At 48.0% G+C, this 26222-nt stretch overlaps 2 protein-coding genes across 2 annotated transcripts in view; one reads left to right on the forward strand and one right to left on the reverse strand.

The window, feature by feature from the left end:
- Positions 1-23795, forward strand: GNL2 (G protein nucleolar 2). Its single transcript, XM_045782342.2, has 16 exons — positions 1-195; positions 1854-1938; positions 2912-3006; positions 4811-4950; positions 7536-7720; positions 10967-11033; positions 11917-12075; positions 12569-12682; positions 15900-16028; positions 16666-16770; positions 17543-17701; positions 18265-18378; positions 21249-21703; positions 22264-22349; positions 22879-22964; positions 23612-23795. Exons 1-16 carry the CDS (start codon positions 132-134, stop codon positions 23762-23764), a joined length of 2196 nt encoding a protein of 731 aa, XP_045638298.1. The 5' UTR covers positions 1-131; the 3' UTR covers positions 23765-23795.
- The window catches only part of DNALI1 (dynein axonemal light intermediate chain 1), an 8059-nt gene continuing 5598 nt past the window's right edge, over positions 23762-26222 (reverse strand). Inside the window, exon 6 of the mRNA XM_045782343.2 lies at positions 23762-25555. Coding sequence (XP_045638299.1) covers positions 25520-25555 — 36 coding nt within the window. The 3' untranslated portion in view covers positions 23762-25519. The remainder of the gene's footprint in view (positions 25556-26222) is intronic.

A 26222-nucleotide genomic window follows, 5' to 3' on the forward strand; every position in this document is an offset into this window, starting at 1 on the left:
AAGTGACGTCACCCGCGCCCACGTGGTCAAGCGTGGTTACCGAGGTCGCTTCGGCAGGGACTGGGAAGTTACGAGCTCGTGTACCCGTCCAAGGCCGGACGTAGCGCTCCGGTTCCCGTCCCGTCGGCAAGATGGTGAAGCCCAAGTACAAAGGACGGAGCACCATCAACCCCTCCAAGGCCAGCACAAACCCTGGTACAGGCGGCGGGACTCGCGGAGGGTGGAGTTTGGAGGAAGCTTGGTGGGGAGGGCTCCGAGGAGGTCGAGGGGGAGGAGGGACACCCGGGCGGCGTTGCTTGGAGTGGCTTCGAGCCGAAAGGCTACTGGGGACGAGAAGGGAGAAGGTGGTTTTCCCATTAGGATACACTGAGGAGGGCTGACATCTTGCACGCCTCTCAGGGCCAGGTGCCAGGCACCCGGTCTAACGTTGGGGAAAGTGCATACTCAGGTCTGGCAGCCTTGGGTCATCTCCAGTTGTGAGATGCGGAGACTGTGAAGCCCTGCGTTAAAAAGGGCAGTGATCTTGACCTCCTCTCGCGTTCCTGTGTATGTCAGCCCCCCGCCCCCCACATTTCAGTCTTGTATGATTCCAGCTTTCCCGCTCAGGAAATTGTTAGAAGTAAATTAGGTAAGGTCAGATTGCCAGTGGTGTAGGCCGACCCTGCTGGCGTTTCACACTTGACCGCACTTGCCTGCCACTCTTGCTTTGACCATTTAAATGAGAAAGGGATTGTACACTTGGCTCTTGGAGTCATCCCACCTGGTAAAGGGCACAGAAAACCCTACAGATAGATAACTAATGATCATTTCAGTAAAGCTGTTTTTAGAGATGTTTATGAGTTTTGCTGAGTTTCCACCTGCAGGATGAACAAGATAGTCTTTGGGGGAGTCCCTTCTATTGGGTTTAGTTCATAAAACTTTGTTTCTAAATACGGTTTAAAGTTTTTGAGGGCCTGAACTAATCACATCGAATGTTTTCCCTGGATTGCTGATAAATTATTCAATTTGCGTAGACTGGAATCTTAGACTGGTAGACCCAAAAAGGCCCTGGGAAGTTATGACGTTATGGGTGAAGAGGTGGAGCCAGTATTGGGGAAGCGGCTCATCACAGTTGGCACAGTTGGTGAGCAGTAGAGCCGCCAGTGCTGGGATTTCAGCCTGTTTTCTACTGCATCACTTCAGGAGTAGACGGGTGACTTGAAGATAGCCCCAAAAGGAAAAGCTAGGCCGTATTAGCATGCTTATTTGTCCTTCTCTTTCTCTCCGAGATGTAAGGCAAGAATCGCTATTTACTTTGCTGTTGATTAAACTAAAACATGAGGAGGTTAAGAAACTGGTACAGAAGGAACACTTAAGTATCAAAATTGTAGTCTCCGTGGTGCCTTGAATATAGCAGGCACTCAGCATTTGTTCAGCTGAGACCCACCGGTAAGAGCACAGATGGCGATCTAACGCTTTTGTTCAAATTCTGGCTCTGCCATTTAGTAGCTATGTGATCTTGGGCAAGGTGTCTGGCCACCTGTGCCTCAGTTTCTTAGCCTGCAGAATGAGGATCACGTATCTCTGTTTGGGTGATGCCTGTAATGTGGGTCGCGAAGCATCACAATTAATGCTCAAAATTATTAACTCTTATCAAACACAATCATACTGAGGATCAGAGATCAGGTCAGGTTTGTCATACCAGGTAGCGTCCAGTAATAATAATTTTGTGGGAATGGTACAGGAGAGAGTAGATATTTTGCAGTGAGGCGACAGCTCGCCTACTCTGAGTGAACTAGTTGGTGTATTTGAGGCAATGACCATAATTAAACTTGGTTTTCAAATAGTTTGCGGTCTCCTTCTGTCTCTCCTAGATCGAGTGCAGGGAGCAGGAGGCCAAAACATGAGGGACCGGGCCACCATCCGGCGCCTGAATATGTACAGGCAGAAGGAGCGCAGGTGAGCATTACACGCTGTCACCTCTCCTTTCCTTCGTGCCCTGGACTCCTCGCTGAGACCTAATCACCTTGACATTCCCACCCCCGCTTTCCCCAAATAGGAGTAGTATGTGTTCACATATCATCTTCCATGGGTGCTGTGAAGATAAATGGCAAATTTTTGGTTCAAGACGTGGGTAGAGGGTGGTGACATAGTGATTGTGTCACAGTACTGTACGACAAATGGAGGTTTTATTCCCCACAGCCTCGGCCTCCACAGATGGCACATTAAATCTCAAGTTAAATATCCCTCACGTAGAAATCTGGTTTTCTTTGACAAAGCATATAGGACTGTAGTGATGAAAGCAGCCGGAAAACTTGTTTTTTAATGCGAAACTTTAGATCACAACATTGTGGCACTTGGAAACTCATCACAACTGTGAGTTCTGCTGAGGCAGCCTCTACCACGGGGACTTGCTGAGCGTGGCATTTTGCTAGCTGGTCTTAATTTGTTTGGTAATTAGATTCTTCATCCGTTCTGAAAGATGTGTCTAAAACACAAACGGCAATGAACTTAGTCTGCCTTAGTCACCTACTCTGCTGTTTGTTTTAGAATTTTGAGTTCCAGCGTAAATCACTCTCTACTTAAAATTCATTTAAACCAGGCTTCAAATAATTATGCAGAAAACTCAAGTATGTGGTTTTCTTTTTTTTTTTTTAAAAAGCAAACAGTAAACAGATTTTTAGACATCAGCATTATTTGTTATTCATCCAGCAGAAATCATTACGTGCTCTGTTGCAAGAGGTTAAATGACTTTTGGACAATCTGTTTCAAATGTAGAAGTTCTTTTTGTTTACTGAAATCTGTATTTCATGATCATTTAAAACCAAAAAAAGAAAAAAGTTCCTTTTGATGGAAAGGGTGCTCTGGAAACCAAGCTTTGCTCTTGCCTTTCTTCTGTCATCAACCAGAATCTGTTACTTCCTCAATTTAGGAACAGTCGTGGTAAAGTGATTAAGCCTCTGCAGTATCAGTCCACGGTGGCTTCTGGCACAGTGGCGAGAGTGGAGCCCAATATTAAGTGGTTTGGTGAGTATCGGCCTCTGTCACTTTTGCTCTACTGGACGTCTGCCATATGGAAAAGGGTAGGCTTAAAAGGTGCCTAAAACGCAGACGTCTTGGGGTGAGTCGAACTCTCAAGCATTATATGAGAAAGGGCTGAGAAGTACCTGTAGTGGGAAAAGTGCTGAGAAAAGTAGTAGTGGTGGTGGATTCCATAAATAAGTTCTTTTTGTAAAGAGCTCATCGTCGTTAATTGTGAGTGAATCCTCTTAAACAGATAAAGCCATCCTTTCCGCCTTAGTGACCAGCCTTCTCAGACCTGAGAACTCTTAACTCTTCCTTTCTGGTGGCCTGGAGAGATGGCTGTTTGCAAGGGGCTTTGCAGGGGCGCCTGAGTGGCTCAGCCATTAGGCGTCTGCCTTCGGCTCAGGGTGTGGTCCCAGGGCTCTGGGATCGAACCCCACCTCGGGCTCCTTCGCTGGGAGCCTGCTTCTTCCTCTCCCACTCCCCTGCCTGTGTTCCCTCTCTTGCTGGCTGTCTCTCTCTCTCTGTTAATAAATAAATAAAATCTTTAAAAAAAAAAAAAAAGAAAGGGGCCTTGCAGATACGTTAGTACCTTTACCCTGACGTGTAAGTGCGCTCGCTGGCCGTTCCTTTGAAACGTTTCTTGATGGGGATTTGCACTGAGTGACAGTGGAAGGATCTCTCGTTGGTCTTTCCCAGGAATGAATAGAATGGGACCGGGGCTGCTTTCTTGGAAACTCCACCTTCATTTCTGTCTGGGTTTTCCCTTAGTCCCTGCTAGATGTGTGGGCCAGTCAGATGCTCAGACCCCATTGTTTGCTTGGTGCTTGACCTCTGTGCTTGGTGGCAGATGGCAGCTGCCTTTCAGTGTGTCTTAAATCTTTTGACGGCATATCACCCTCTAGGAAGCTGGAACTCGGGAAAGTGTCAAAGAAAACTTTTTAGAGACGTGTGTAGCCTGGTGGCTCTCTCCTGGTCCAGACCACCTGGGCGTGAATTCTCGTTCTGCCATTTCTGTGACCGTGGCAAGTTACCACGTCTCTGTTCATTGATTTCCTGTCTCTAAAAGGAAGATGAAAAACAGTCGGTATCTCGTAGGACTGCTGTGGGGATTACATGGGTGAACACATGTGCGGTGCTTAGAGCCGTGCGCAGTGGGCGGTGGGCCCGGTGTCGTTGGCACCAGCATCTTAGCCTCTGCCATCTTGGGTCCTGCATTAGTGTGCCAGCGTGCTGTTCCGTTGAATGTTCGTTTCAGGCCCCGTCACTTACAAGGTGTTCTGCAGGTGGTGTTCTCTAGCTTTATTTGGTTCCCTTGTGTGGATTTTTTGGCTAATTTAATAGTCCTTTCAAACCCTCATAACCGTAAAAAGCAGCAACTGTGACCCGGGTTCTGTGCTTCAGGATTCTCTATATACTGAGAGATCAGCTCTGATTGGCTCCAAATTTCTTTGCCAGATGTAGCAGGAAGTGTCGGACATTTGTCAAATCTCAGTTCCATTCAGTGATGTTGATTTTTCAGTTTCATCCAGTCAGGAAATTGGGCTTGGAAACCTCTTGAAACCCTTTGTGTGTCTGGGTTGGTGGATTAGTTCATAGCGTATGAGTGCAGGAGAGGCAGTTTTTTTGTTTTTGTCCCCCCCCCCCCCTTTTGAGTTTGAAAATGGATACATGGGATGGATATATGAGGTGTTTTGGGTAAAGCCAGGGTAATTCAAAGTCTTGCTTTTCCTTGTGTCATTGGGAAGAAGGACGCAGAAGCAAAAAGGAGTTCTTTATTAAATGGCAACATTCTTCTGTAAAACAGGAAACACACGTGTGATTAAACAGTCATCATTACAAAAATTTCAAGAGGAAATGGGCACAGTTATGAAGGATCCATACAAAGTTGTCATGAAGCAAAGCAAGTTACCCATGTCTCTTCTCCATGATCGGATCCAGCCTCATGTAAGTTGGAGGATATCCCTGGCAATGGAATTTCTTAGGCACAGTTTATGCCGATCCCTCTCTACCATCTTTGTCTTTTGTTTTTCTGTAGAGAAGAGTGGCTTTAGGGCAGTACTGATGAGCTTTCCCCTTTGTTAGGGGTCTTACCTTAGTATGAACCGCATCGTGTCAGGAAGGTGCTGTACCTAGTGGATCGGAGCACAGGCTTGGGAGTCAGGCCTGATTTAGTCTTTGCTCCCCCCCCGACCTAGAGCCGTAGTTAGGTTTGTCCATGAGCTTTCACTTCTCTGGCTGTAAAGTCAAACCTACCTCGTTGGGTGATCAGATGCAGATGAAGCATTTGTCATCTAGTGAGCACACCGCCTAATAACTAAATAGATCGTGGCTGTTACTAATACCAGTTGTACGGTTTTTTGTTAGGCACCCTAGTTTAAGTGGTAACTCCATCAAACTTTAGGGAAATGTAGAGTCGGGATTGGGTTGGTAGGAGGGAGGTCTTTGGTGCTGTGTGGTTTCAGCTTCTGTGACACCCTTGGAATTCTTTCCAGCGAAGGAAAGGGTGCTGGCCAGATCGGTTCTTAATTGCTGGAGTTGAAGAACGGTAAGGACTGAATCCGGCTTGAAGTGGAATGAGTTTACACAGAACCAAAGAAATGGCCTAATGTTTGCACGTTTTTACTTGCATTGAATAATAATTCCCAGAAATGTAGCCAGTACATAAGCCTTGGTTCCAACGTAAGGAGGGGAAGGAAACATTGACATGCATACATGGATTAAACAGTTCAAAGAAAATTGTTTACTCGCAGAACAAAATAAAAACCGAGGCCTGGTTATTGCCTCAGGTTTTGTCAATTATGCTTTGTTTTATGACGGGCTAGAAGAATGGCGCCTATTAGTGGAATGACTGTTTTCTTTCAGGGAAACACATGAGTGTAATTCATGAACCACAGACAAGTTGCTCATTTCCCTTGTTCTCTTTTGTCTGTTCTCCCTAAAGCCATCTTTTAACAAACTATTGAATCCTGTTTATGAGAAGAACAGGGGGGTTTTTATTATGGATTTATTGCTTTGTTGCCCATTCCAGTTGTTCAGTGCTTCTCAAATTCAGGCTTCAATTGCTGGTCCGTAGGCCGAAGGGTCCACAGCTGCAGCAGTGAGCTGGGATTTTGATGCAGAAGGTACTCCGAGTAAGGGAGGAGTTTTGTGCTTTGGCCTTGAAAAACCTTCCCTGCTTATTTTAGTGCGGTATCTCCTACTGGTTAAAAAACTTAATTCGGAGATGGCTGCACAGTGGAGTCAAATCAGATTTGCTGTAACTTTCAGCTCCATGCACGTTATAACGACTGCAGTTCTGTGGCAGTACAGCAAACACACTGTGACTGATCTGATTTCTGTCCTTTATTGCCTCCTGCCTGTAACCGCATGGTACTTGCTCATGTGTGCTTTCCGTGCACACGTCCTCATGTGCTGTGCTTTCTAGGTCATTGATGAGATTTCCAAGGATAACTTGGTTCCCAGTTTTCCCAGTGACATTAGTACCCAGTTCCCACGTAAAACCCAACCCTTCTGTTTGGGGATGTTCCCTTGTGGGAGGGTTGCGGGTTAAACTGAACTAAGCGATGGGTTAGAGAATCTGAAAAGGTGACCACAGCTTCAGGAGCTGTGGGAATTGGAGGGGGGAGTCAAGGTCAGAACCACAGGAGTGGCTCCATCATCCGCATTTAGTAGCTGATGCTGACAGAGGAGCTTCGTACTGAGGGGCAGAGGGCACATTTTTTTCCCCTTCTTTTTGAGGGTATTCTCCGCCGGCTGTTAACATTCTGTTACGTGATAGGTGCTAACTCAGACTCTGACTTTTATCCCGCTTCAGAAATTCCTATGCCCGTAACTCCTTCACAAGCACAGCAAGTTCTAGTTAGTATCAGGTTCCTTTTATCACATCTGAACGATTATTTTGGACTTTTGCTAGATGTTTTTCATCTGAAGACTTTCCATGTGCATTTAATAAAAACGTTACCTAAATTAGGGAAAATGTTATCTGAAACGAAAATGCATCTTACAAAACAAGCAATTCCTTTTAGCCATGAAAGAAATTAACTTCCAAGAAAAAGTTGGCATTTACAGTTGGTTTAAAAAAAAACACACAAATTTGAGCATGATTGTCCTTGACAAAATCTGTGAATTTGGCAAATTTTATGTGCTTGTCTGAAAGCTCAAGAAAAAAAAAAGTCTGAAAAGATAAGTTCACGTTCATCGTGGGAGCCTTAATTACATTTGACTGAAGTTTATGATAAATGAAATAAAGCAGAGTTTTTGGCAAGTCTTACACAACTCTTCATACTTGCTTTGACTATTTGTATGACTTTGTATTTCTCCAAGGAGGCTTACGGAACTTCAGAATTGGGGAGCAAGTGCTTTTGAGATTTTAGGCTGATTTGAAACCAGACTGCATCCATGTGGTCGTTTTTGGTACAGGTTGAGCTTTGGAAAAATAAAAGAAGAAAACCTTTCCCGGGTCGGTTTTTAACTTTTGCTTTTGCTCAGTGCCTTCCTTAGCTTTATGAATAATTCTCTTTTCTCTTTAGAACTCAAAGGTGCACATTCTTGATACTGAAAGCTTTGAAACGACATTCGGCCCGAAGTCACAGAGGAAGCGACCAAACTTATTTGCTAGTGATATGCAGTCTCTTCTAGAAAACGCAGAAATGTCCACTGAGAGCTACGACCAGGGCAAGGATCGTGACCTGGTCACTGAAGACACTGGTGTCAGGTACAGTTTGAAGGTTCATACCGCTCTCGTTTGCTCTTCTGCATCAAAACATCGTCTTTACCTTTATTTTACCTACACGAAGCTCAGTGCTTTAACTCCTTTTTTTTTTTTTTAAGATTTTATTTATTTGACAGAGAGAGAGAGCATGAAAACGGGGAGTAGCAAGGGGAGAAGGAGAAGCAGGACCCCCAGCTGAGCAGGGAGCCTGACACAGGGCTTGATCCCAGGACCCTGGGATCATGACCTGAGCCAAAGACGGACACTTGACGGAGCCACCCAGGTGCCCCAGTGCTGTAACTCCTGGGCGGAGAGTGCTCTTCTTCCCTTTGACTAGAAAAATTTGTGAAGCTGGGTCCAGACTGAAAATAATTTGAGGTGGTTTGTTTTCTCTAGGTCTCCCTTTTTTCACTCCCAAAACAAAAATAAATAACTTTTTTTCTTTGTTATAATAGCAGTAAGGTCTGGGATAGACAATTTAGAATATATAGTTAAATTAGAAAAGTAACACAAAGAAACTAAGAACTCATAATCTCACCGACCATGTTATTAAATTGTTAAAATCGTGAATGTCAGGGCTTCCTTAAACAGAGACTCTGGACCACTGGGGATTCATGGATGGCCTTTGAGTTTCCTGTGGCGCTCTGAAGATCACATGGAAAATATGTATATGCATAAAGGTGGCGATGTTTTGTTGGTCTTATATTTGTTTTGGGGAGGGGGTGGAGAAGGATTGATAGCTTTGTCATATTCTCATAGGGGTTCATACCCAAAAGAAGGTTAAGAATCAGTCACTGTTACATATATTATTCTAGATCTTTTTTACACTCCATGTTCATTTATAAATATAACACCTGAAGACTGTATTTTAACTTGCCCTTTATTTCTTTTTTTAAAGATTTTATTTTTTAAGATTTTATTTATTTGGGGGAGAGAAAGCGAGGGTGTGAGAGAGAGATCATGGGGGAGGGGATGGGTAGAGGGAGAAGCAGACTCCCTATTGAGTAGGGAGCCCAATGCAGGACTCGATCCTAGGACCCTGGGATCATGACCTGAGCCGAAGGCAGATGCTTAACCAACTGAGCCACTTAGACGCCCTAACTTGCCTTTTATTTTAGATAAATATTTAGAAAAAATATTTTCCTAAATTATTAACAATAGATTTCCATGTCAGTACTTAATCAACAGTCCTGCTGTGGAATATTTATGGTGTTTATAGTTTTATCCTGTGATAAATAAGGCAAGGGTAAAATATCAGTGTGACGGAATCTTCTTAATTATTCCCCAAAGACACATTCTTATGGGGGAAATGACTGAGAACATGCGTGTTTTTGGCAGGCAGCTACCCGGCACCCTCTGAAAGGGTTGACCAGTGTTCCCCATTCCCCCTGGTGTGTGCGCCAGGTGCCTCAGCCCCGCGGTGCTATCGCTCGCCCGCAGCAGGGCTGCCCCGGTGCTGTCAACGGCCCGTGTCTAGCTACGCGCCTCTTGGAGATGATGTCAGGCCTTTTGAGGCCAAGCAAGAGAGGTAGTTCATTTCTTCTTAGAAGTATTCAGACTTTGTGTGCTTCTGCTGATGTGAATTTTTCCTCCTCCAAAAGGTTCTGTAGATAATGGGGGAGAAGAAAACTATTTTTGTTTCTGAGACACTGGGTAAGTGTCTGTGAGGCTAGCAGATAAACAGATTCTCAGCCTTATCAGAAAAATTTCACTTCCTGTGGAAGTATATAGATTATGACTCAAGTCCTGCCGATTCCTTTTGTAATCTTCTATGACGTGTCACATAGCTACAGTCACTTTTTTTTTTTTTTTTTTTAGAATTGATTTATTTATTTGAGAGAGAGCGAGAGTGTGGTTGGGGGGGCAGAGGGACAGAGAGAGGAACTCAAGCAGACTCCCATCCTGGACGTGGGGACTTGATCTCACCACCCTGAGATCATGACCTGAGCCAAAACCAAGAGTCGGATGCATTTTTATTTTTAAAATTTCTAAATGTTTTTGTATTTTTTTATGTATGACCTATGGTTTAAAACTTCTAAAAATTTTTTATCATTTATTTATCTTGCACTCTTTAACCCCCATCACCTCTTTCACCCATCCCCTCACCTACCTCCCCTCTGGTAACCATCAGTTTGTTCTCTGGAGTTAAGAGTCTGTTTCTTGGTTTATTTCTCTCTTTTTTTCCTTTGCTTGTTTGTTTTGTCTCTTAAATTCCACGTATGAGTGAAGTCCTGTGGTATTTGTCTGTCTCTGACTGACTTGTTTCACGTAGCATTATACTCTCTAGCTCCATCCACGTTGTTGCAAATGGCAAGATTTCGCTCTTTTTGGTGGCCGAGTAATATTCCACTGTGTGTATATACCTCAACTTCTTTATCCATTTATCAGTTGAAGGACACTTGGGCGGCCTTCATAATTTGGCTGTTGTGAATAACGTTGCTATAAACATAGGGTCTCAAATATCTTTTTAAAATTCGTGATTTTGTATTCTTTGGGTGATACCCAGGAGTGCAATTACTGGATCACATGGTAGTTCTATTTTTTACTTCTTGAGGACCCTACATTTTGTTTTGCAGGGTGCCTGCACCGGTTTCCATTCCCACCAGCAGTGCATGAGGGTCTCCTTTCTCCACACCCTCGCCAACACCTATTGTTTCTTGAGTCACTTTTTTCATGTTAAATTTTTTACTGTGGTAAACTGTACGTAAAATGTAACATTTCAGTCATTTCGAAGGCTGCAACTCAGTGGCATTAAGCACGTGAACGTGGTTAACACAGCCGTCGTGGCTCCGTGTCTGCTTCCAGAACTCTCTCATGTTCTGGAAAGTCTTTGCCCAGTAGACAATAACTTGCCCGTGCTTGGCGGCCACCGTTCTCTGTTCTGTCTCTTAGCAGTTTGACTACTGTGATGAGAGGTACTTGATGTTACGTTCAGTCCTGCAGTCTCTGTCCTTTTGTGTGTGGCTTATTTCATGACCAGAATGTTGCTGGGTCATCCCATGTTGTAGCCTGTGTCAGTTACTTCATTCTTTTTCGTTGCTGAATAATACTCCATTATGTATACAATGCATTTTTAATCCATCCATCCATTGATGGACATTTGGATATAGCCACTTCTTCAATGAACTTTGCTTTTGCCCCATCTCCCAAGTAGTTTTGATGCCCTTTTCTGGTGGCACGTGGTCGACTTCTCCCTAAACATCCTCTTCATAGGGTTCACTTGCTCATTTTGAGTGTTTTCCTATTTAGAAACGAAGCCCAAGAGGAGATCTATAAAAAGGGACAATCCAAAAGAATATGGGGTGAGCTCTACAAGGTAAGACTTTCAGCTCCTTCTTGTTGAGTGCTTCCTTTGGCTTTCATGACCTTGTATGAGAAAACTGATCTTGCGATATGGAAGCTCTCTCAAATAAATTACAAACTCCACTGCCCTTTCCATCCTCATTCCCCCCCCCCCCCCCCCCCCCGCCAAACCAGGACAGATATGGCTAGGCACATACTACCATTGTTCTGGATAACTGCCCCCCCCCCCCCGTTTTTTTTTTTTAAATAATAGTTAAAGCTACATTACATGGACTTCAGATTTATCCTACATGGTTAGAGCTGCATGGGGTTCTAAGTTATGGAGCCTAGTTCTCTCATTTATAGATGAGAATACATGTCTAGAAAGGTTGAATACCTTACCCAGCTCACTCAGCTGGTTCGTGGAGGAGCCTTCACATGTCCTGAGTCCTGGTCCAGCATTCTTCAACTGGCTGAGTTTTATGTCCACGTACTAGAGATCATTCTTGGTGACAAAGGCTTTCAGGCACAGTCCCATAATCCAGCAGTAACCTAACAGGAAAGTAGTACCCTGAAGGCAAACTAAATGTGTTAGTTTTTTGTAAAATACATAAAACCTGTGACAGGAGAAACTTGAGAAGTCTAAGAAGTAAATGACTTCGTTCAATAATGAACGGTAGTTGCAAAGTAAGATGGGTTACATCCAAGTTAGTTTTCCTGTTTGAAATTCGACGTTTCTTCTACTCACAGGATGGAAAAAGTTTAGAATTCTGATCACTGGGCGCTGAGATTGACCACGACCTACCCGTGTTTTGAAGTTCTCACTGTTGTGTTTTGCCCGGGTTCCTCTAAATGTCCTCCGTCGCCCACTTCTCATCTGTGCTAAAGCAGGTCATTTCCGCCCCTGTGAATCGCAGGTGATAGATTCCTCGGATGTCGTAGTTCAAGTCCTTGATGCTAGAGATCCGATGGGCACCCGTTCCCCTCACATCGAGACTTACTTGAAGAAGGAAAAACCCTGGAAACACCTGATCTTTGTTCTTAACAAATGTGACCTTGTGCCAACCTGGGCGACAGTAAGTACCGCTGCTGACCCAGAACGTTCTGCCAGGCCGCTCGGCTCGTCGGAGGCCAAGCGCTGTCAATAAGGCTGTTCCTGGATTTGGGGATTGGGGACATTAGAGTGCTGAACTTCCTGACCTCGTAGTCATGGAGGCGTCCACACTGAAAACAAAACTAAACTAGGCTTCACCGACCGCAGGCGGAGTCACATCTTACCCCGCGGTGGTTGGCGGAGGGACGGCTGCAGTGCCCGCGGGGCGAGCGGCGCGGCACGTTCCGCATCCTGTTACGTTAGCTGCGTTCGGTCGCAACGAAGGCGTTTTTGTAATTGTTCCGTGTTTGTCAGACAGAAGACAAAGCGTTCACTGTCATTCTTTAAAAAAAGGATTGTAAAGAATTACAGCTAACATTTTCCTCAGACAGCTGTGTATGTGAAATACAGTCTGTAGCTCAAGCTCTGAGTCTTCCTGGGTTGGAGTAAACCAGTATGTTCTCTTCCCGCTCTAGAAACGTTGGGTGGCTGTCCTCTCCCAGGATTACCCGACCCTTGCCTTCCACGCAAGTCTCACCAACCCCTTTGGCAAAGGAGCGTTTATTCAGCTTCTCCGGCAGTTTGGAAAGGTACTGGGACCCGACCTCCCTCTCCTCGAGTGTGTAGCTGTGGGTGCCTGGAAGGATCTCTCTTGCCAGTGTGTGTCAGAAGGTTACGCACCTCACTTCCCCATCTTGGTAACGAGAAGTGTGTGGTTGAGAGACATAAAAACTGCCAGAGCCTCGGGGTTATAGGGGATTTCGGAAAGTATCTTCCAGCTCAGCCATCGCCCCTACCTTTGACGAATATTGCCTCCCTTTCTGCCGGATCCCTGGTACCTGATGGTCCGTCCTCTGCTTAAGGACGGGCTCCTCCCCACACTCCCTGTGTTCCCCGTCCTGGCTTTGCGAGACCTGCCGTGCCTCCTCTGCCTCAGGCCTGTGCAGTTTCTCCTCCCCCCCCCCCCCGCCCCCGGGCCCCCTGCTGATCCCTGGTCCCATGTCACTTTCTCTGGGAAGCCCTGTGACCAGGTCACGCTCGCAGATGTTCTCAGAGCTCCACGTTGTGTACCTGCAGCTTGGTGTTGCTGTGTCTCATTCATTCTACGTGGCTTCGACAAAAGGACGCGTGTCCTCTGTCCTGCCCTTCCCCACTTCGTGGAAGGAGACACTGCCAATTCGTGGCTGTTAGTTACCTCCATTATTTTCTTCCATATTTTTAATACCTGCTTATGATTCTATTTTTGATCTCCACCTCACCCCCCCACGCCCCGCCACCTGCCGTTTTAGACACTTGCTAAGTCTCTGCTGTGGAAAACGAGGACTGAGTTTCTCACAGCTGTCCTCTCCTCACATCCCCCCTCGCTCTGTGCTCCCTGTGTTGTTATACGTCATCTGGCGGATGATTTCCTTCTGCGTTTACGTTACTATGACCGTAGAGTATCAGTCACGCTGATCCGTACAGTGCCGATTGTAATTCCTTTCTAATAGAACCTTCTGTCTTCTCTGGTGTTAATTAGCTCCTTGTCGTTTGTCACTAACGTGTCACCAAATCCTCTGGTAGAGTGGGAGCTCTGAGAGTGTTGGGGCACCTCCCTTCCAGTCGGGACTGGCTGCTCCCAGGCCGGCTGCAGAGTCGTCTTCCTGGGATCCCGACTTTACCGTCATCCTGGGCATTCCCGTGGCTCTCTCCTGGGTTGGAACCCTTGTTCCTTGGGATCAAGGGCGCCAACATGGGATCTTCTTTCTTGGTTTTTCTTCTTTCTTGCTTTACTCCTTCCTTTTAGTGGAACATATTTTCTGGAAGCTTCCTGAGAAGCAGTACTTAGAAGGGTACCTTTTTTGAGACCTTGCGTTCTGGAAATACCTTTATTCTGTCCTCACGCCGTTTCTCCCCGGAATGCTGAGGGCACCACTGCGTTGGCTTCTGGTGGCTTCTGGTGTGCCATTGAGAAATTGAGGCCATTCTGACTCCCAGTCCGTTGCGGCTGGGATCTCTTAAAAAAATTCCCGTTTTAAAGTTTCACAGTGATGTGGCTTAAGGGGAGTCACCGTCCAGTGAGTTAGGCACTAGACGGGACCTTGTCTGATGGTGTCCTCTGTTATTTCTTGGAGATCCCCCCGCCCCCCACCCCATCATCTGTTCTCAGTCAGGAAATTGGTTTTATCTCCTGGTTTAAGTTTTGAAATTTTCTTTGCTTTATTGTGATGCCGTTGCGATGTTTTGCTCTATATTACGGGAAGCTCCTCTGACTTGATTGTCTGGCTGTTCTTAGGCAACATTTATTCTCTCTCACTGTTAAGAATCGCCCTGCTCCTGTTCTCATTTCACATATGAGCCATCATCTGTTTCTGAGAAGGATAATGAGAGTGTATTTTGAAGTTTTCCTTTCTCCCTACATTGACTCTATTTCCCGCCAGTTTTTTTGTGTTTTTCTGTCTTTTGTACTAGAGTCACAGTTTAAATTTCTGGGCTTATTTTTGGCTTTTTGTTCGTATTTAAGGGTGAGCCTCTAAAAAGCCAATGGAAGTTTTATGTGGGGGGGGGGGGGCTATTGAATGATAGACTTCCCTGTAGGGTAACTAGGTAGAAACCCAATATTTTGTTGGAGGGCACCCTTGGTATCAGTGTCTATAGGTCTTTACTCTTGGCTCTGTGAGTTTCTCTGTAAAGGAGTCTTCCAGTCTCCAGCTCAGGGATGTATAAGCTTGACTGCCGGGGTCCTGGGAGCTCAGCGGGCATTTAGACTTTCAGTTAATCACACTGGGAGTGCTTGCCTTCGGCTGCTGTTATCCTTAAAGCTAGGTTCCCATTTAGGTCTGAAAATGAAAGATATTTGTGAGACGCAGGGTTTCCCAAAAAACTCAGTATCTGGTAAGGCACTGGGGCAGAGAAACCAGGTGCCCCGTGCTGGGGGAAGGAGGGGTAGAGCGGCGTCACTGCTCCGCAGACTTCTCGCTAGTCTTGATTTCAGACCCCCTTAGTGGTAGCTGTCCTGCCGGTTCCCAAAGGGCTTTTGTGATTCTTTGGCAATATTTTTGCTGGATTTTTAATTTTTCTACTTTAGCTTTCTTCTTTGTAGTGGGGCCAAGTTAGATACTACTATTTAGCTAGCTGGTAGTATTTTGCTAACATCATATGTTTGTTTTTACTGTCTCATTTCCAGCGCATTCTTAGCTTTTATATGCCTGGTCCTGGAGGTTCCTGTGTGTTCATTCCCACTGCTGCCATCGTAGTGGAGTTTGTGGCTGGAGTGAGGCCAGCGTGGACGTTCGGTCCGCCATCTTTAATCAGAAATCCTCAACCAGTTGTAGACTGTTGTTGAGCTCTGTCTCCTTGAGACTCTCACCCAGTTTTCTGACTTCTGAGGTTTCTTTTTGTCCTTCTGTCGTTTGTTTTTGGTAACGAAAACGCAAAATGTATTGTGCAGAGAAAAGGAGGGATGGGTCTTGGGATTGCCGGTTGGTGCATCTGTGGATGGTGTTCTAAACTGATGACTAACAAGTTCTTTCTTCCTTTGCTTCTCGACCTACATACTTTTAACCTTAAAACATTCGAGAACAATGGCACATGGACAACCAAGGAAATGAGTCATCTCTGATTTATTAATGTGTGTGTGTGTGTGTGTGTGTGTGTGTGTGTGTGCAGCCCACTCAGACGATGTACGTGGTGTATGTCTAGGCTTTAGATAAGTTGTAGTGACACTTTTGCTCTGTATTCTTTGTTTCATTAGCAAAGTAACACCACCTTTTTTCCCCAGGGGATGTTCATGACTGTGTATGTGCTGTGTATTTGTTTTTTGAACAGTTGCACATGGACAAGAAGCAGATCAGCGTCGGCTTCATTGGCTATCCAAATGTCGGCAAGAGCTCTGTGATAAACACATTGCGGTCCAAGAAGGTCTGCAGTGTGGCCCCCATCGCAGGTGAAACAAAGGTGCGTCTGGCTCCAGGGGGCCTTATTTACGTCTCCATATTTTACTTCCATGGAGGGTGGTTGTTGAGGCCACAGAGATTTCTATCTACTCGTTTTGAATGAAGGCCACCATTGAGAGTTTGGTCTCCATATGATAGTTTGGAATGTACCAGAGTTGTCTCTGCCCACTTGGGTCAGACTGAGAGCACTTCGTATGTCACTGTGCGCCTTTGGCATGATCTGGGAGGTGCCGTTCATGTTAAGTCCGTTTTAAGTTGTCACTCTAGCCTTTTTCTTTGACAAGCAAAACGAACCCGAGACTGTTTGGTCCCCGGGTTATGAAAGGAAACTCAGTGTTGTGGTAGATTCTGGCCATGGGGACAGGCCCTGAAGCGCAGTGTCTGGGGAGCGGCGCGGTTCTGCTGAAAGGAGGAGGAGTCACACAGGATTAAGATGCGGCGAGTACTTTGAAAAATCAGGCAGAGGCTGACTTGGTATTCTGTGCCTTACTGTGGACTCTTTGCCGGTGGAAACGGTAGTTTATACTCCGTGGAAGTGCCTCGTGCGTAGCGCGAGTAGAGGGGAGACTTTGTAGCTTTGTCAGACGAGACTGAGCGTTGACCCGGTTCGGGGGTTCGTCTCTGGCTTCTGACCGCAGGTGTGGCAGTACATCACCTTGATGCGTCGGATATTCCTTATCGACTGTCCAGGCGTTGTTTACCCTTCGGAAGACTCGGAGACAGACATCGTGCTGAAGGGAGTGGTGAGTATTTTTGGTTCTGGCGGGCTCTTTGTTTGCTCTCTGCGGGGAGCATTCCGTGGGGGGGTTTCGGATACGTTTGCGTTTCACTCACTGGGAAGGCAGTTTGGGGTCAGCCCGTCCGGACAGACTTCAGGAACACGACGCTCCGCAGGGCGGCCTCTCCGTTCCACCGGAGGCTGCTTGGGGGGGCTGTGGAGCCGCGGGCGGATCTGCTCAGTGTCATCCCACAGCCGAGTTTGTAGTGCACACACGGCACCCAGAGGGAAGCAGGGCCTGTTTATGTTTAGCGATCATTCATCTTCGAGGGTTTATGGGCTGAGTCATTTTGGAACTCAGGCGTTTCCTCACTTGTTTCTGAATATGACCAGAACCTTTAAATGGCTCCACTTAACCTTAGCCAGGGCTGCTGGCCATACATCCTGTGCACATTCCTCCCCGCTTTCCTTAAACTGTCTCTTCGTGTCCTGGGATTGGCAGGCTTTCCCCGTTTCTACAAGTGAGTAGCCCGAGACGGTCCAACTTGAGACTGCTTGCAGAGCCACGCAGTTCGTGTGTGGCGAGTGGGGATCGGTGCCGAGTCCTGGGCTCCGTGGCGGTGGCTGGCGTGCAGGGGCCTTTCGGCCGACCGCCGCTGGCCGCCTCGGAGACCGGCCCTGCCAGCCTCCCCTTGCACTGCAGTGTTGATATCTATTTTCAGATAGTGTTACAAATGAGAGAACTTCACTGCCTCCATATAAAATCTATAAGGCAGAAATCTCCTGTTAACGTCTAGGTTCAAGTTGAAAAAATAAAGACTCCTGAAGACCACATTGGTGCTGTGCTTGAACGAGCAAAGCCGGAATATATCAGCAAGACATACAAGATTGATTCTTGGGAGAATGCCGAGGACTTTCTTGAGAAGCTGGCGTTCCGGACTGGGAAGTTACTGAAGGTGAGCGAGGGTTTGTGAGAAGGTAGACCAGGACGGCAGACGTGTATGGGGGCTTCTTTTTGGGTTTTTTTTGGGAGGGGGTTGTTTATTCATTTTAAAAAAGGTTTTATTTATTTTTTTATTTTTTTATTTTTTGTTTATTTATTCGGCAGAGATAGAGACAGCCAGCGAGAGAGGGAGCACAAGCAGGGGGAGTGGGAGAGGAAGAAGCAGGCTCATAGCGGAGGAGCCTGATGTGGGACTCGATCCCATAACGCCAGGACCACGCCCTGAGCCGAAGGCAGACGCTTAACCGCTATGCCACCCAGGCGCCCCCAAAAAAGGTTTTATTTTTAAGTACACCCAGCGTGGGGCTTGAACTCACAACCCTGAGACCAAGAGTCTCATGCTCCACCGACTGAGCCAGCGAGGCGCCCCTGGACCTTCTTTTGTGTGTGTTGTGCGAGTGGTATGAAACTTGGCAAACAGACGGTGATGAACAACTAGGGCGGCTGAAATGCCTCCATGCTGGGAGGTGGTTTTGTTCTTTGAATGTAACGGGGAGTCTTTTTGTGGCATTTCAGGGTGGAGAGCCCGACTTGCAGACTGTGGGTAAGATGGTTCTCAATGACTGGCAGAGGGGCCGGATTCCTTTCTTTGTCAAGCCACCCAATGCGGAGCCCCCTGCAGCCTCCCAGGTAAGAGAACAGGGTGGGCCCGTCTTCTGGAAAGTGTGGTTACTGACCTAGGCATGGTGCCTTTGATTGCCTTCCTTTATGGAGTACCTGTTTTCTTTGGGGTGTTTCCCTCCACTGTCTCCCATCCCCTAGAGCCGTTGCCATGACCTTGTCGGGGGTGGCATTTGGAGACCGGAAGGTAGGTCTGTGATAGAAGACCAAGTCTAAACACCAGTCTTTAGGGCCTTGAACAAAGAGGGCTCTAACTGTAAGTGCTCTTCTGATCCTATTCCTTATGCACGAGGACCAGAGGCACTTCCGGGATTGACTTAACATTTACTTGTTAGGCCCACATATGGCAGGCACAGGGAATGTAGGAATAAATAACACAGCCCTTGCCCTCAAGAAGCTCGTAATCAGGTGGGAAAGGAATGTGGTACAGTTTATAGCCAGGGAAAGAAGCCTTAGATTTGGGGCCTGTGGGCTGGATTGAGACGCTTCCCTTCTGTTGTGTTTCCCTACCCCTGGCAGTGGACTGCCACAAGGCTCCAGCTGTGGCCCTTTGCTTTTCTATTTCTAGGCTCTTTTTCAGAGCTCTGCCAAGCCTTTGGAAGAGGTGGCTTTAAGTTTCGCTTCCATGCTAATGCTTTGGGTTTGTGTCGTTCTGGTTCCCTCTTAGCTGAACTCTGTTCCCAGAGTTTCAGTTATCAGTTAGAAACTTCCAGTTGTGTATTTTCTCCAGCATTTCAGAATCAACGTACCTGAAACGGATGTTAACTCTCCCCCCCCCCAAACCCCTCAAGCAGCCAAAAAAACCCAAACCCAGTCGTCTCCCATCTGCTTTGTGCGTTAAGTCATTCCTTCATTGATTCATCCCTTCAGCGCCGGTGTGCAGAGGATCCCGCGTGCCGGGCGCTCTGCTGGGCACTGGCGGTACTACAGGGGAAGCCGGGAGTCCCTGCCTCTTGCACTTCTGTATCTGCGGATGCTCTGATACCAAATGCATTTCGCTTCTCCATACCAGTCTTGCAATGCTCTGACACCACTTGCGTGTCCAGTAATCTAGTTCAATTCTGACACTACCTCCGAGAGTTAGCACAGACCCCCAGGTTAAGGGTTCAGTCCCACAAGATGGCCCCCGCTTCAGAGGCCAGCTGCAGATGGAGTTCCCAAGTCCCCACACTTCTGCCCAGCCAGCTACAAATTCAGAGGTTCTCAGGTTTGACAATTTGCTAAAACAACTCCTAGAACTCAGAAAAGTGGTTTATGATGGCCACTTTATTTTAGAGGTTGCAGTTCAGGAACAGCCGAATGGAAGAGATGCGTGGGGCCAGGTGTGGGATTGTGGGTGGCACATCGGCTCCTTCGACCCAGAAGCCCCCCAGACCCGTCCTTCAGGGCTTCTCACGGAGGTTCCGTTCTGTTGGCCTGATTGATGAAAGTATGGGCCATCGGTGATTGAGCTCCATCGCTAGCCGCCTCATCAAGTGCTGGGGCCTTCTGGTCCAGTCCCTGTTCTGAAGCGAGGCTCTACCATGAGCGTCTCACCAGCATAAGCTCCGGGGTGGTGGAAAGGGGCTTGTGATGAAAAACGACGGATGCCCCTTTTTTACTTAGGAGATATCAAGGGGTTTAGAGCTCTTGTGCCAAGACCAAACATATATTCTGACACTACAGGGAGACAGTAGACAGATCAATAGAGAATGTCAGGAAGCACTGCTTACTGTGAGGAAGACAAAACCAGGGTAAGGGGCTTGGGAGATGGAGAGGAGTGCTCTCGTACGTGGGGTGGGCGGGAGTGGCCTCAGAGGAACTGACATTTTGGCGGAGACCTTAAAGGTGTGCGGCAGAAGCCGAGTGGCTGTCTTGAGGGGAGCACCGGATGGGCAAAGGCTGCGGCTTGCCCAGAGCACCCGGGGCGGGAGCCTGCCTGCTGTGATCTGAGTGCTGCGGGGACGTCATAGGGCTGACCAAGGCGCGAGGGGCGGGAGGCATGGTGGGAGGCCCCGGGTGTGAGGAAGGAGGAGGTGTGGCAGGGTCTGTTGGGACCCTGTGTGCACAGGGTGGGGTGATCTTGATCTCTTCCTCCACGTGTGGTCGTTGCCTTTGAGATCAGTAGTTTCCCCAGGCTGTGATTTCTTTCTTTTTTTCTTTTTGGTAGTGGCTGAAGCTCTTCCACAATCCAAAAGCTAAAAACTTAGCTTCAGAAAAAGGTATAAAAATGCACCTACAAATCTTGTATGCAGTTCCCTGAATTTTCTGGATTCCTGATTTAATGAACACTTTGTGTAGCCGCTCTTGCCTCCAGAAACTCGCCCAAGTGCCGTGAATCTCAGTTGCAAGGATAAAATCCCACACATGCGAAGCGCCGGGACGAAGCCTGGCACACACTTCTCCTTCACTGTGACCTCACAGAGGCGGGTCGTTTCCGTGGCCCCCAATTCACGCGGCTCCTTCTGGCCTCTCCTCGCCAGCTTCCCTCCTCTTGGTCACACCTTTCCTCCAGGGCCCTCCCCTGCGTCCCCGCTTAGCGCTCTGCTTTCCCTCTGGGGCAGTTGTGTGCGCTGCTCTCGGGTGTCCCTATCTTCCATGCCTTCCCCTCCGCGGGAAGGGTGGGGGGAGTTGGCAGCTCTGTGGGCCATGGCGGCCCCTCAGCGTGGGCTCGTCCTTCGGACCCGCAGCTGAATGCCTCTGATGCCTGAGTAGCGGCTTCCGGGTGTAATGCGCCTGGGCCTATGGGGGACGTGACTCCAGGGTGGGGGTGTTGCGCTCTCTCCCTCGGTCCCGAGAAGAGGACTGCCTCCTCTGAGAGCAGGCTGTCAGTTCAGAAATGGTTTTTATTTTCTGATCCCGTTCTCTCCCCCGCCTGCTCCCCTCTTTGGCCTGAATAGCTCCCATCCTCCTCGTCTTCGGACGTTGCCGCAGAAGCAAGCCAGAGGAGTGCAGAAGAGGAAGTTGCAGACACTGTAGCTGAAGCCTCGGAGCCTGTCACTGAGAAGGAAAAAGAGAACAGTCACTGTGACGCTGACTCAGAAATGCAGCAGATACTGGCACGGGTTCGGCAGAACTTTGGCAAAATCAATGTCGTGCCTCAGTTTTCCGGGGATGACCTGGTCCCTCTGGAGATGTCTGATATCGACGACGAGCTTGAGAGCTTTTCCGACGAGGAGCAGGAGGAGGAGGGACAGGAGCAACCGGGAGAAGAGGACGAGGAGTCTTGCCCGGCGTCCCCGGACGCGCACGCGGGAAATGACACCAAGGCGGTTATTAAAGCGCTGGATGAAAAGATTGCTAAATATCAGAAGTTTTTAAACAAAGCCAAAGCCAAGAAGTTTTCAGCAGTCAGGTAGTATCCTCATCTTCTCACAAATTGTAGTTCGTGCGTTCCTTTCTGAGACACTTGCCAAGAGGACTGGAGCTGTATTTAAGATTTTATTCATTTGGCAGAAACACAGCGAGAGAGGGAACACAAGCAGGGGGAGTGGGAGAGGGAGAAGCAGGCTTCCCTCTGAGCAGGGAGCCTGATGCGGGACTCGATCCCAGGACCCCAGGATCATGACCTGAGCCGAAGGCAGATGCTTAACGACTGAGCCACCCAGACGCCCCTGGAGCAGTATTTTTATGGGAGGTGGAAGGGAGTTATTGCCACTTTTTAAAAAAGTGATCTGTACGTCTCTGAGCTGCAGCTCCCTGAAGTAAGAGCAGCTTAGGTCCGCCTCTGACAAAGGCCCAGGGAGCTGCCGGAACTGCGGGGCGTTGCCACCTGCCAGCGGGCCGGGGAGGCAGCCGCCTGAAGGGGGTAGCGTTTTGCAGTCCGCAGCGCGGTCCCTGCCCCCTGGCTGGCACGGGATTCGGGCAGCTGAGGCGAGTAATGGGCAGCTTTGTTACTGGGCTTTTCTGTTGCAGAATATCCAAGGGACTGAGTGAAAAGGTTTTTGCAAAATGTGAACAACAAGAAGCTGCGGAAGAAGTCGTAGAAGACACAGGCAAAGGTGAGTTAGTCAAACTGCCGAGCCGCCGCGTGCATCTTCGGAACTGTGGGGACGGGACTTCCCAAACTTGGAGGTTGTGCTGTGGTCCGCACAGGTGCTTTTCATTGCTGGCAGGTGACCCCGTTCCATATACTTTTTGTCGTATAGCTTGGATTATTCACTTTTCATTCTGCACATTTCTTGGGATTAATTCAAGAAGCTTCCTGTAAAAAGAGTATGTTAGTAACCTTACAAATAGAGGGGTGGGTCAGCCAGATCTTTTTGTGGGAGGCGGGATGTCCGGTCAGGTATCTGTTCTTTACTCCACTGGACTTGCAACTTCTGTGTGAAAAGTGTGTTTCCGTGGGCCCTCTGGCTTGGCACCCTCCTGGCCTCATCCTGCTTTCCTCTGCACTGTGCCCACCGCACTCCATGCACACTGGCCTTCTTCCTCCAGCACATTAGGCTCATTCCCACCTTAGCATTCACAGACAGGTTTGAAGAGAAAATTCCCGTTTCTTTTCTGTGTGTTCGTGTGTTGTGTTTCCAGCACCTACCAAAAAGGGAAAGAAGAGGAAGGCACAGAGGGAAGAGGACCATTCGAATAAAACTCGCAGGATGCTTACATCTAAGGAAGTACGTGGTTTTGGTCTTAAACATCACCCAGGACATAGAGGGGAGAAATCCATTTCCTAAGAGACACTCTTTCCAGAACTGATGGTCTGGAGTTGAATTCTCAGAACTCCAGTCCTAGGTGACCTAGCTGAGATCAGTTCAATAGGATCAAGAGTTGGCCCAGTGGATGGAGGTCCTTGAGTTCTCGATTGCTGTCCTCAAACATGTGGACTACCCTCTAGAAGGGTCCGCTGGTTTTCTGTGGTCTGTTAGTTTTCCGTGGTGAGCAGAGCTGTGTAGGCAGACGGATCCCTGCCCTCAGCTTTGTAACTGGGCTCATCAGAGCTGGGGTGGGCTCGCCTGGGAAGGGAAGAGCTTGTTACTGGAAGTGTTCACCCTTAGACAGAGGACCACGTGTCAGGAGTACAGTAGAAAAGATTCCAGCATGGACGACGGCTGGACCAAACGACAGTCTAGAACATGGCGCCATCACAAGTTACCGTGGACGGGCACACTTGGGTCGTGAGGGGAGCCCTTTCTTGTTACTAGTGCTGCTTGTAGTACTTGGGGGAGCAGCACAGGAAGGGAGCACAGAGAAACGGGGGCCTATTCTGTGACTTTTCTGTGATTGGGTTTTTGGTCTTGTTCTTTTTTGCCGTTGTTTACAGCGGAGGCGAGCCGCACGGCAGCAGCAACCCAGGAAAGTTGGTGTACGCTACTATGAAACACACAACGTGAAAAATAGGAACAGGAACAGAAAGAAGACCAATGACTCAGACGAACAGAAACACAAACACAAAAAGTTCAAACATAAGCAGTAACGTTTTAAAAGTTTATTAAATTATACAAAAATATGCAATTAGAAACTGTGTTCCTTTTCTTCATGCCCAGTTGGCATTTCTGAGGCCATGATGCATTTCTGAGGTTTGACAGCTGAAACTCTTCACTGGTGCCGGTGAAAATGAAGTCCCTACACCACCAAGGCTTTAGAACTGGGGTCCGGTGGCACTTTGGACACGTAAAGGAGCCCTTAGTTCCTCCAGAGGGTAACCATGGCCTGCAGATCTCTGACAGAGATGAGGTCTACAGAATGGAAAGGGTGGAATTTCTTTTATACCGGCAAGTAGTTCGAAACAGAAACGTGAAAAGAAGATCTCAAGGATGTAGTGTACGTGGCCTAGGCTTCAAAATGAGGGGGAAATGCCACTTCAGCTGTCCCTCCATGAGTCTGTTAGATGGACGCAGTCAGGACATGGGTGCTTTACTGCCAAGGAGTCCCGGAACTAGCACATCTCAGTGAACAGAGTTCTTTTCCAGGAAAATGGCAGCCCAGACAGGTGATTTGAGTGGAGCCCTAGAATGCCTCAGGACAGGGGGTAAAAGCTGGCTTCCAATCTGAGAGGAGAGAGACACGGGCATGTTTGACTCGGAATACAGCTCTTCTTGTCAGGCCGCCCTTCTCCCAGTGAGCCTTGGAGCCTTAACGGACGAGCCCCACTAAGGAGGGTCCTTCTTGGCACCTCCTCGGGGGAACGCCGAGCAGCTTGAGGCACTCCGGCCACGCGGACACGTTCGTGCCTTCCTAGGTATGTTCCTCGTGCAATCTGAACGAAGGGTGTGAGTCACCCATCTTGCTGAGCTAGCGCACCCTGGACGGCCTTAAATGAGAGGTCTGCGTCGCTCACTTACTCTTCTGGGTGTGCGAAACCAGGAGCAGCCGTGGGCCTCTGAACAGAGTTTAACCGGAGGGGTAGTAAAATGCAGTCTACAGGCCATAGCCTGATCGTTAATAGTTAGAGCCGCGCGTGCGGTTTGGGAACCTCTCCAGTTGTTCGCTAACCATAGCTAGTTCGAGGGGCATAGGGTCAGGGTGTGATTTTCTGCAGAATAAGATGAACAAACCAAATCAGGGCTCCTGAGGCGCAGGCAGCTCCTAGTGGACCTCATGACTTGGGTGCCTTCCCAGCAAACATTTACTTTCTCGGAAGCCGTGGCTTTGACTCTGCCATTGCTGTTTCACCTGGGCAGTCTGAGACTAGGGAAGGGGGTGTGGTGGCCTGGGCGGGCAGGGGTAAAATGACCTAGTATAAACGCAGAACTCCAGCATGAGTCCTTAGAACCGCACTGGGGTGGGGGATGGTGAGAGACCTCAAGGGATAGACTGAGGCCACAGCAGCCCACGGTCAGGTACAAGATACGTCATGGACCAGAAGCGGGACAGGAAGGTGGCTCATGTGGCTAGAAGTAATGCATAGTATGGAGCAGTGGTGGGAAGGCAGTTGGTTCACCTGCTAGGGATATGGCAGGAAGCCTTACTTTCCGAACTGGCCAATCCCAAGGTTGGTCACATACGGAGACTGGGCTGCAGCACCTTCCACTGCCCAGCGAGGAGCCTGGCTGCCAGACCTAAGTGTTCGTGCCATTGGGGCAACGTGTGGCTTCTGACAAACATGTAGGTGGGGATGGGGGGGGGGTCCGGGGAGGGTAGGGCCCGTTCACTCAGGAAGCTAGCTTTTTTTTATTACAACGGGCTTAGGATGGGGTAGCAGTGCTCGCTGAGACCCATGTGGAAGTGATCACTTCTTTGGTGCAATAATGCCTTCCAGTTGGGCCTGAAAAACAAAAACAAACTCCGTTAATATTTGAAGCTTGTAGCCTTTAGCGGAGAGGTGATAAAGTCCCCAGGAAGAATCCAGTGCTGCCCCGCCAAGTGTTTTTCCCCTCATTCCCCATTCCATATTTCATAGATTAGCTGGTTTCGGGCTTGGCATCCAGTCTTGCTACATTAGGAGAAACCAGAGCTGTCCTGATTTCCATACAATAATGGCTCCGCGTATAATATAAAGCACTGAAAAGGAAATTGAATAAAAGTTGTTGAAATAGTGGTTTTTCATGGCTCAGATTTCAGGCCTGAAATGCTAAGGTAAACATCTGGCTCTCTGCTTCGGGATCCTGGGAGACCTGTGCTGGGACGAGAGGTTTGGGAAACAGCCATTTTTCAGCCACCGAGACAACTTGACACCCAATTAGAGAAAATTGCTACCAGGAAGTAGGGAGCTGTCCATCTTGTATGTAAAGCTTAAGACACTTGGGAGTTATTTACTCTGCTCCTCCGGCAGCCAGTAAAATAATTTACTATCATGGTGTGTGGACAGATCTTTAAGTAGGTCCATCCTGGGGACTGCAAGCACTGCTTTATTTGCAGTACAGCTTGGAGCCAATAAAAATAACTCACTTCTAAAGAGCCCTTCACCCTGGGGATGACAAGGTTGCTTGTAA

The sequence above is a fragment of the Ursus americanus genome, chromosome 33 (assembly GCF_024610735.1).
Source record: "Ursus americanus isolate L20-20 chromosome 33, mUrsAme1.1.p, whole genome shotgun sequence".
NCBI classification, from domain to species: Eukaryota; Metazoa; Chordata; class Mammalia; order Carnivora; family Ursidae; genus Ursus; species Ursus americanus.